The following is a 12,266-nucleotide window of genomic DNA, read 5'->3' on the forward strand; positions in this document are numbered from 1 at the left end:
CTGACCTGCCGCACACTCCTCCCAGTCTGTATCACAGTGATACTGACCAGCCGCACCCTCCTCCCAGTCTGTTTCACAGTGATACTGACCAGCCGCACCCTCCTCCCAGTCTGTTTCACAGTGATACTGACCTGCCACACACTCCTCCCAGTCTGTATCACAGTGATACTGACCTGCTGCACACTCCCCCCAGTCTGTTTCACAGTGATACTGACCTGCTGCACCCTCCTCCCAGTCTGTTTCACAGTGATACTGACCTGCCGTACTCTCCCCCAGTCTGTATCACAGTGATACTGACCTGCCGCACACTCCTCCCAGTCTGTTTCACAGTGATACTGATCGGTTGCACACTCCTCCCAGTCTGTTTCACAGTGATACTGACCTGCCGCACACTCCTCCCAGTCTGTATCACAGTGATACTGACCTGTCGCACACTCCTCCCAGTCTGTATCACAGTGATACTGACCTGCTGCACCCTCCTCCCAGTCTGTTTCACAGTGATACTGACCTGTCGCACACTTCTCCCAGTCTGTATCACAGTGATACTGACCTGCTGCACACACCCCCCAGTCTGTTTCACAGTGATACTGACCTGCTGCACACTCCTCCCAGTCTGTTTCACAGTGATACTGACCTGCCGCACACACTCCTCCCAGTCTGTATCACAGTGATACTGACCTGTCGCACACTCCTCCCAGTCTGTATCACAGTGATACTGACCTGCTGCACACACCCCCCAGTCTGTTTCACAGTGATACTGACCTGCCGCACACTCCTCCCAGTCTGTATCACAGTGATACTGACCTGTCGCACACTCCTCCCAGTCTGTATCACAGTGATACTGACCTGTCGCACACTCCTCCCAGTCTGTATCACAGTGATACTGACCTGTCGCACACTCCTCCCAGTCTGTTTCACAGTGATACTGACCTGCCGCACACTCCTCCCAGTCTGTATCACAGTGATACTGACCTGCCGCACACTCCTCCCAGTCTGTATCACAGTGATACTGACCTGCCGCACACTCCTCCCAGTCTGTATCACAGTGATACTGACCTGTCGCACACTCCTCCCAGTCTGTTTCACAGTGATACTGACCTGCCGCACACTCCTCCCAGTCTGTATCACAGTGATACTGACCTGCCGCACACTCCTCCCAGTCTGTATCACAGTGATACTGACCTGCCGCACACTCCTCCCAGTCTGTATCACAGTGATACTGACCTGCCGCACACTCCTCCCAGTCTGTATCACAGTGACACTGACCTGCCGCACACACTCCTCCCAGTCTGTATCACAGTGATACTGACCTGTCGCACACTCCTCCCAGTCTGTATCACAGTGATACTGACCTGCTGCACACACCCCCCAGTCTGTTTCACAGTGATACTGACCTGCCGCACACTCCTCCCAGTCTGTATCACAGTGATACTGACCTGTCGCACACTCCTCCCAGTCTGTATCACAGTGATACTGACCTGTCGCACACTCCTCCCAGTCTGTATCACAGTGATACTGACCTGTCGCACACTCCTCCCAGTCTGTTTCACAGTGATACTGACCTGCCGCACACTCCTCCCAGTCTGTATCACAGTGATACTGACCTGCTGCACACACCCCCCAGTCTGTTTCACAGTGATACTGACCTGTTGCACACTCCTCCCAGTCTGTTTCACAGTGATACTGACCTGCCGCACACACTCCTCCCAGTCTGTATCACAGTGATACTGACCTGTCGCACCCTCCTCCCAGTCTGTATCACAGTGATACTGACCTGCTGCACACACCCCCCAGTCTGTTTCACAGTGATACTGACCTGCCGCACACTCCTCCCAGTCTGTATCACAGTGATACTGACCTGTCGCACACTCCTCCCAGTCTGTATCACAGTGATACTGACCTGTCGCACACTCCTCCCAGTCTGTATCACAGTGATACTGACCTGTCGCACACTCCTCCCAGTCTGTTTCACAGTGATACTGACCTGCCGCACACTCCTCCCAGTCTGTATCACAGTGATACTGACCTGCCGCACACTCCTCCCAGTCTGTATCACAGTGATACTGACCTGCCGCACACTCCTCCCAGTCTGTATCACAGTGATACTGACCTGTCGCACACTCCTCCCAGTCTGTTTCACAGTGATACTGACCTGCCGCACACTCCTCCCAGTCTGTATCACAGTGATACTGACCTGCCGCACACTCCTCCCAGTCTGTATCACAGTGATACTGACCTGCCGCACACTCCTCCCAGTCTGTATCACAGTGATACTGACCTGCCGCACACTCCTCCCAGTCTGTATCACAGTGACACTGACCTGCCGCACACACTCCTCCCAGTCTGTATCACAGTGATACTGACCTGTCGCACACTCCTCCCAGTCTGTATCACAGTGATACTGACCTGCTGCACACACCCCCCAGTCTGTTTCACAGTGATACTGACCTGCCGCACACTCCTCCCAGTCTGTATCACAGTGATACTGACCTGTCGCACACTCCTCCCAGTCTGTATCACAGTGATACTGACCTGTCGCACACTCCTCCCAGTCTGTATCACAGTGATACTGACCTGTCGCACACTCCTCCCAGTCTGTTTCACAGTGATACTGACCTGCCGCACACTCCTCCCAGTCTGTATCACAGTGATACTGACCTGCCGCACACTCCTCCCAGTCTGTTTCACAGTGATACTGACCTGTCGCACACTCCTCCCAGTCTGTATCACAGTGATACTGACCTGCTGCACACACCCCCCAGTCTGTTTCACAGTGATACTGACCTGCCGCACACACTCCTCCCAGTCTGTATCACAGTGATACTGACCTGCCGCACACTCCTCCCAGTCTGTATCACAGTGATACTGACCTGTCGCACACTTCTCCCAGTCTGTATCACAGTGATACTGACCTGCCGCACACTCCTCCCAGTCTGTATCACAGTGATACTGACCTGCCGCACACTCCTCCCAGTCTGTATCACAGTGATACTGACCTGCCGCACACTCCTCCCAGTCTGTATCACAGTGATACTGACCTGCCGCACACTCCTCCCAGTCTGTATCACAGTGATACTGACCTGCCGCACACTCCTCCCAGTCTGTATCACAGTGATACTGACCTGCCGCACACTCCTCCCAGTCTGTATCACAGTGATACTGACCTGCCGCACACTCCTCCCAGTCTGTATCACAGTGACACTGACCTGCCGCACACTCCTCCCAGTCTGTATCACAGTGATACTGACCTGTCGCACACTCCTCCCAGTCTGTATCACAGTGATACTGACCTGCCGCACACTCCTCCCAGTCTGTATCACAGTGATACTGACCTGTCGCACACTCCTCCCAGTCTGTATCACAGTGATACTGACCTGCTGCACCCTCCTCCCAGTCTGTATCACAGTGATACTGACCTGCCGCACACTCCTCCCAGTCTGTATCACAGTGATACTGACCTGTCGCACACTCCTCCCAGTCTGTATCACAGTGATACTGACCTGTCGCACACTCCTCCCAGTCTGTTTCACAGTGTTACTGACCTGCCGCACACACTCCTCCCAGTCTGTTTCACAGTGATACTGACCTGCTGCACACACCCCCCAGTCTGTTTCACAGTGATACTGACCTGCCGCACACTCCCCCAGTCTGTATCACAGTGATACTGACCTGCCGCACACTCCTCCCAGTCTGTATCACAGTGATACTGACCTGCCGCACACTCCTCCCAGTCTGTATCACAGTGATACTGACCTGCCGCACACTCCTCCCAGTCTGTATCACAGTGATACTGACCTGCCGCACACTCCTCCCAGTCTGTATCACAGTGATACTGACCTGCCGCACACTCCTCCCAGTCTGTATCACAGTGATACTGACCTGCCGCACACTCCTCCCAGTCTGTTTCACAGTGATACTGACCTGTCGCACACTCCTCCCAGTCTGTATCACAGTGATACTGACCTGCCGCACACTCCTCCCAGTCTGTATCACAGTGATACTGACCTGCCGTACTCTCCCCCCAGTCTGTTTCACAGTGATACTGACCTGCCGCACACTCCTCCCAGTCTGTATCACAGTGATACTGACCTGCCGCACACTCCTCCCAGTCTGTATCACAGTGATACTGACCTGTCGCACACTCCTCCCAGTCTGTATCACAGTGATACTGACCTGCCGCACACTCCTCCCAGTCTGTATCACAGTGATACTGACCTGCCGCACACTCCTCCCAGTCTGTATCACAGTGATACTGACCTGCCGCACACTCCTCCCAGTCTGTATCACAGTGACACTGACCTGCCGCACACACTCCTCCCAGTCTGTATCACAGTGATACTGACCTGTCGCACACTCCTCCCAGTCTGTATCACAGTGATACTGACCTGCTGCACACACCCCCCAGTCTGTTTCACAGTGATACTGACCTGCCGCACACTCCTCCCAGTCTGTATCACAGTGATACTGACCTGTCGCACACTCCTCCCAGTCTGTATCACAGTGATACTGACCTGTCGCACACTCCTCCCAGTCTGTATCACAGTGATACTGACCTGTCGCACACTCCTCCCAGTCTGTTTCACAGTGATACTGACCTGCCGCACACTCCTCCCAGTCTGTATCACAGTGATACTGACCTGCTGCACACACCCCCCAGTCTGTTTCACAGTGATACTGACCTGCTGCACACTCCTCCCAGTCTGTTTCACAGTGATACTGACCTGCCGCACACACTCCTCCCAGTCTGTATCACAGTGATACTGACCTGTCGCACACTCCTCCCAGTCTGTATCACAGTGATACTGACCTGCTGCACACACCCCCCAGTCTGTTTCACAGTGATACTGACCTGCCGCACACTCCTCCCAGTCTGTATCACAGTGATACTGACCTGTCGCACACTCCTCCCAGTCTGTATCACAGTGATACTGACCTGTCGCACACTCCTCCCAGTCTGTATCACAGTGATACTGACCTGTCGCACACTCCTCCCAGTCTGTTTCACAGTGATACTGACCTGCCGCACACTCCTCCCAGTCTGTATCACAGTGATACTGACCTGCCGCACACTCCTCCCAGTCTGTATCACAGTGATACTGACCTGCCGCACACTCCTCCCAGTCTGTATCACAGTGATACTGACCTGTCGCACACTCCTCCCAGTCTGTTTCACAGTGATACTGACCTGCCGCACACTCCTCCCAGTCTGTATCACAGTGATACTGACCTGCCGCACACTCCTCCCAGTCTGTATCACAGTGATACTGACCTGCCGCACACTCCTCCCAGTCTGTATCACAGTGATACTGACCTGCCGCACACTCCTCCCAGTCTGTATCACAGTGACACTGACCTGCCGCACACACTCCTCCCAGTCTGTATCACAGTGATACTGACCTGTCGCACACTCCTCCCAGTCTGTATCACAGTGATACTGACCTGCTGCACACACCCCCCAGTCTGTTTCACAGTGATACTGACCTGCCGCACACTCCTCCCAGTCTGTATCACAGTGATACTGACCTGTCGCACACTCCTCCCAGTCTGTATCACAGTGATACTGACCTGTCGCACACTCCTCCCAGTCTGTATCACAGTGATACTGACCTGTCGCACACTCCTCCCAGTCTGTTTCACAGTGATACTGACCTGCCGCACACTCCTCCCAGTCTGTATCACAGTGATACTGACCTGCCGCACACTCCTCCCAGTCTGTTTCACAGTGATACTGACCTGTCGCACACTCCTCCCAGTCTGTATCACAGTGATACTGACCTGCTGCACACACCCCCCAGTCTGTTTCACAGTGATACTGACCTGCCGCACACACTCCTCCCAGTCTGTATCACAGTGATACTGACCTGCCGCACACTCCTCCCAGTCTGTATCACAGTGATACTGACCTGTCGCACACTTCTCCCAGTCTGTATCACAGTGATACTGACCTGCCGCACACTCCTCCCAGTCTGTATCACAGTGATACTGACCTGCCGCACACTCCTCCCAGTCTGTATCACAGTGATACTGACCTGCCGCACACTCCTCCCAGTCTGTATCACAGTGATACTGACCTGCCGCACACTCCTCCCAGTCTGTATCACAGTGATACTGACCTGCCGCACACTCCTCCCAGTCTGTATCACAGTGATACTGACCTGCCGCACACTCCTCCCAGTCTGTATCACAGTGATACTGACCTGCCGCACACTCCTCCCAGTCTGTATCACAGTGACACTGACCTGCCGCACACTCCTCCCAGTCTGTATCACAGTGATACTGACCTGCCGCACACTCCTCCCAGTCTGTATCACAGTGATACTGACCTGTCGCCCACTCCTCCCAGTCTGTATCACAGTGATACTGACCTGTCGCACACTCCTCCCAGTCTGCTTCACAGTGATACTGACCTGCCGCACACTCCTCCCAGTCTGTATCACAGTGATACTGACCTGCCGCACACTCCTCCCAGTCTGTATCACAGTGATACTGACCTGTCGCACACTCCTCCCAGTCTGTATCACAGTGATACTGACCTGCTGCACCCTCCTCCCAGTCTGTATCACAGTGATACTGACCTGCCGCACACTCCTCCCAGTCTGTATCACAGTGATACTGACCTGTCGCACACTCCTCCCAGTCTGTATCACAGTGATACTGACCTGTCGCACACTCCTCCCAGTCTGTTTCACAGTGTTACTGACCTGCCGCACACACTCCTCCCAGTCTGTTTCACAGTGATACTGACCTGCTGCACACACCCCCCAGTCTGTTTCACAGTGATACTGACCTGCCGCACACTCCCCCAGTCTGTATCACAGTGATACTGACCTGCCGCACACTCCTCCCAGTCTGTATCACAGTGATACTGACCTGCCGCACACTCCTCCCAGTCTGTATCACAGTGATACTGACCTGCTGCACACTCCTCCCAGTCTGTATCACAGTGATACTGACCTGCCGCACACTCCTCCCAGTCTGTATCACAGTGATACTGACCTGCCGCACACTCCTCCCAGTCTGTATCACAGTGATACTGACCTGCCGCACACTCCTCCCAGTCTGTTTCACAGTGATACTGACCTGTCGCACACTCCTCCCAGTCTGTATCACAGTGATACTGACCTGCCGCACACTCCTCCCAGTCTGTATCACAGTGATACTGACCTGCCGTACTCTCCCCCCAGTCTGTTTCACAGTGATACTGACCTGCCGCACACTCCTCCCAGTCTGTATCACAGTGATACTGACCTGCCGCACACTCCTCCCAGTCTGTATCACAGTGATACTGACCTGTCGCACACTCCTCCCAGTCTGTATCACAGGGATACTGACCTGCTGCACCCTCCTCCCAGTCTGTTTCACAGTGATACTGACCTGCCGCACACACTCCTCCCAGTCTGTATCACAGTGATACTGACCTGTCGCACACTCCTCCCAGTCTGTATCACAGTGATACTGACCTGCTGCACCCTCCTCCCAGTCTGTTTCACAGTGATACTGACCTGTCGCACACTCCTCCCAGTCTGTATCACAGTGATACTGACCTGTCGCACACTCCTCCCAGTCTGTATCACAGTGATACTGACCTGTCGCACACTCCTCCCAGTCTGTTTCACAGTGATACTGACCTGCCGCACACTCCTCCCATTCTGTATCACAGTGATACTGACCTGCTGCACACACCCCCCAGTCTGTTTCACAGTGATACTGACCTGCCGCACACACTCCTCCCAGTCTGTATCACAGTGATACTGACCTGCCGCACACTCCCCCAGTCTGTATCACAGTGATACTGACCTGCTGCACACACCCCCCAGTCTGTTTCACAGTGATACTGACCTGCCGCACACTCCCCCAGTCTGTATCACAGTGATACTGACCTGCCGCACACTCCTCCCAGTCTGTTTCACAGTGATACTGACCTGCCGCACACTCCTCCCAGTCTGTTTCACAGTGATACTGACCTGCCGCACACTCCTCCCAGTCTGTATCACAGTGATACTGACCTGCCGCACACTCCTCCCAGTCTGTTTCACAGTGATACTGACCTGCTGCACCCTCCTCCCAGTCTGTATCACAGTGATACTGACCTGCCACACACTCCCCCCAGTCTGTTTCACAGTGATACTGACCTGCCGCACACTCCTCCCAGTCTGTATCACAGTGATACTGACCTGCTGCACACTCCTCCCAGTCTGTTTCACAGTGATACTGACCTGCTGCACCCTCCTCCCAGTCTGTATCACAGTGATACTGACCTGCTGCACACTCCCCCCAGTCTGTTTCACAGTGATACTGACCTGCCGCACACTCCTTTCTCTGAGACAACTGTGTACAATTCAGAAACAGACCATTCAGCCCACGACATCCATGCTGACCAGTTTCATAAATCGAATGAGTCCTGTTTGCCTGCGTTTGTCCCCTGTCCATCTGAAACCTTTCTTCTCCAAATGTCTTTTAAATGGTATCATTGTGCCCGCATTTACCACCTTCTCTCATTGGGTTTATGCTCCATATCTGTGTGAAAAAGCTGTCCCTCAGGTCCCTTTTCAGTCTTTCTCCTCTCACCTGACACATATACCTCTGGTTTCAGACTCTCTACCCTGGAGCAAAGACCTTGGGTATTCACCCTGTCCATTGCCCTCATGTTTTTTCTCAATCTCCATATGATCACCCCTCAGACTCCTGCACTCCAAGGAAATATGTCCCAGCCTATCCAGCCTCTCCTTCTTCCTCAAACATTCCAGACTGGAGTACATCCTTGTCAGTCTTTTTCACATCCTTTCCAGTTTAACAGCATCCCTCCCACAGGAGGGTGACCAGATTTTTACACAGTACCCCAAATATGGCCTTTCCACTGCCTTGTACACCTGTAACGTTCCGTCCAAATGTCTATACACAGTGCTCTGGCCGATGAAGGCAAGTATCCCAAACATCACCTTCACCACCCAGCCTACTTGTGATGCCATTTTCAAGGATATACCCAAACCCCTCGGTCTCTCTGTTGGACAACCCCCCAAAATGGTCCTACCACTAACTGTGTAACTTCTGCTCTGGTTTGTCTGATAAAAATGCAACACCTCACATTTCTGAGAATTAAATTCCATTTGTCATTTCTCAGCCCACTGACCCAGTTGATCCAGACCCCATTGTATTCGTACATTAACTGCTTCGCTGCCCACTGTACCACCAAATGTGGTGTCGCCTGCAAACTAATGACCGTGTTTCACATGTTCACATTGAAATTGTTAATATAAATGACGAACAACAATGGACCCAGCATTGATCCTTGCAGCACACCATTGGTCACAGGCCTCTAGTCTGATCAACTTGCGATCTCACCCTGCTAACCAGTCTATCATGCAGGAACTTGTTGAAGGCCTTGCTAAAGCCCATGAGGATAACATCTACTGCTGTACCTTCATTTATCTTCTCACAATTTCCCCTGCATGAAGCCATGCTGACTATCCTTCTTCGTCCTCGGCTTTCCAAATGCAAATAGATCCTGACGGTGTGGACCTTACCAGTACTGACATCAGACACTCTGATCTATAGTTCCCTGACTTTTCCTTGCAGCCTTTCTGAAGTAATGGCATCATGTTAGCCACGCTCCTGTCTTGAACCATCTCGCCTGTGGCTGTCGATGTTATAGGTCTCTCTAACAAGGGCCTCCCAACTGTTTTCCTCCCTTCCCACAATGTCCTGTGCCACACTTAATCAATTAATCTGGGAATTTATCTACCTTTATGTATTTTAAGACCTCCTCTTCTGTCATTTAGACTCTTTTCGAGACATCACCATTTATTCTCCCAAGCTCCCCGGCTTCCGTGTTTTTCTACACAGTAAATACTGATGTGAAATATTCATTTTGGATCTCACCCATCTGCTGTGTTTCCACACATAGACAGCCTCATTAACCTTTAAGCCCTACTATCTCCCTCATTCCTTATTTTTTGGCCTGAATATAGTTGTAGTATCCGTTTGGATTCTCCTATTTGCGAAAGCTACCTCATATCCCTTTTGCCCTCCTGATTTTCCTCTAAAGTGTACTCCTACACCTCCTATGCTCCTCGAGGGATTCACTCGATCCCTGCTGTCTGTACCTGACATATACCTCCTTTTACTTCCCCAGATCCTCAATATCTTTAGTCATCCTGTGTTCCCTACTCAGACCAGCATTGCCCTTCACACTTAGAGGAACATGCTTGCCCAGAACTCTTGTTATCTCACTTTTGAAAGCTTCCCACTAGCCAGAAGTCCGTTTACCTGTGAACAGCCTCCTCCAATCACCTTTTGAAAGCTCCTCTCCATTACCATCAAAATTGGCCCTTTTTCCCCAGTGTAGAACTTTGACTTGTGGGCCAGGCCGATCCTTTTCCTTAATGACCTTTAGACTAATAGAATTGTGGTTATGTGTCCCAAAGTGTCTCCCACAAACATCTCAGTCACCTTCCCTTCCTGATTTCCCAAAAGGAGGCCAAGTTCTGCCCCTTTCTAGTTGGGCCAGCTACACACATCTTGCAGGCAACGTGTTCCCATGCAGCTGTAGGCTTGTTATTCCAGACAGAGGTAGCGGGTTTGGAAGATGATTTTGCAGGAGCCTTGTAGAGTTGTTGCAGTCTGTCTTGTCAGTGGCATATACCGCTGTCAGTGCATTGGTCAGAGAGTGAATAAATCTTGGAAGTGACATTTCTGGTGCCAATCAAGTGGGCCATTTGTCCTGGATGGTGTCAGGCTTCTTGAGTCTTATTGGAGCTGCACGGTTCCAGGCAAGTGCGGAATATTCCATCACACTCCTTATGGTGGCCTTGTTAAGGGAGTTAGGAGGTGTGTTACTTGTTACACAATTCCCAGATTCAGCCCAACCACAACAGAACAGTGGGTTTGCTCTTGGGAATCCCACAGCCCCTGTCAACCCTTTACCTGAGATCTTCAAAGGGTGAGAAGGACTAGTGGAGGATTGCCAGTCAGGATATCGGAGATATTGTGCATCTACCCATCAGCCTGGCCACTGCATATTCTAAAGGCACTGTACAAATCACACCATCCATCAGGTACTCAGTTCCTGTTGGGGACCAAGTCATGAGGGCAACAATGACAGGCCAGTGGAAAAACTTTCAGATCAAACATTTAGCCCTTAATTCAAGATTAATCTGCAGATGAATGCCAAACAATCATAGCATGTTCTGAAAAACTCCAGAGACATTGCATACAGAAGTAATAAACAAATTACAGGGAGATAAAGATATTAACATGGCAATGTTCGCAGAATGTAACACAAGCAGAGTTCAGGAACCTCAGGCCCAGAGAGTTTATATTTCACCAAAAACTTGGTATAATTGTTGCAGAGCCAGTTCAACAATGGTATGACTGCACTGTCAGTGTAACATGAAATTGGTGACAAATAAATAGACTATCACTTCTCTCCCTCTCAGGCAATTCTTCTGCTGAGACTTCAGGATGGAAGGTCTTCCCCACATTGTGCTGTTACTGCTTGTGATTCAGGACTCGGTGAATGGTAAGGATCATTGTAACCGGTTGCAGTGAAATTCCTCGGAGCTCTCCAGTGCTGGTACTCACACTGATTCTGAATGTCCATTCACTTTTTTTACCAGGATCAGGATCTCTATAAGATAGGGAAGAATGTCTGTGCCACTAATTTACAGCGATTCTATGAGTCACTTGCCATTTTTGTTAAATCATACCCTGGATATTTTTTACAAAGGAGATTTGAGAATTCCAATTCAAAATTCAGGTCTTTTTGTGTGAAAACTGTAAATGATTTACCTTTAGCTGTACAATTATTCCATTTGGTTTTGCAATGATGGAAAGATGACAGTGACTGAGTGAAATATTAATCAGGTACCAATGCTGGAGTAAAGGTTTAGACTTTGTTGTAATGAACATTGTGTCCATTGAGGTTACTTTCTCTTTCTGAAGATTCACCTACACTGTAGTTCTCATCAAAGCTGGCGTTGTCCATGCTTTGGATGTTTCCATTTCTACATAAATCATCTTACTCAGGTACAGGACTTGTGAGATGATAGAAAGGGTCCGTGTTGACTTGCAATTCAATGCAATTTTATTCACAAAACACACTTAAGACACAAAAGGGCTGAACATTCTCGAAAACCTTTCTTTTGTGATAAAATGACTGATTCTTACATTAATTCCCAAACCAATTGCAGTGTTAGGAAGGATCACAATCCTTATTTCAACTACCACTGTCTTCGAGACTCGGAGCAGGTACTACCTGAGCAGGTCAA

General features: G+C 50.8%; 1 protein-coding gene across 7 annotated transcripts in view; it reads left to right on the forward strand.

Moving 5' to 3' along the window:
• LOC132206019 (butyrophilin subfamily 1 member A1-like) overlaps positions 1 to 12,266 on the forward strand; it is a 259,182-nt gene that overhangs the window by 48,572 nt on the left and 198,344 nt on the right. For all 7 annotated transcript variants that reach the window (XM_059639493.1, XM_059639492.1, XM_059639491.1 and 4 more), the window contains one exon: positions 11,436 to 11,518. In XM_059639493.1, coding sequence (XP_059495476.1) covers positions 11,461 to 11,518 — 58 coding nt within the window. In that variant the 5' untranslated portion in view covers positions 11,436 to 11,460. The remainder of the gene's footprint in view (positions 1 to 11,435; positions 11,519 to 12,266) is intronic.

This window comes from Stegostoma tigrinum, chromosome 34, assembly GCF_030684315.1.
Source record: "Stegostoma tigrinum isolate sSteTig4 chromosome 34, sSteTig4.hap1, whole genome shotgun sequence".
NCBI lineage: Eukaryota > Metazoa > Chordata > Chondrichthyes > Orectolobiformes > Stegostomatidae > Stegostoma > Stegostoma tigrinum.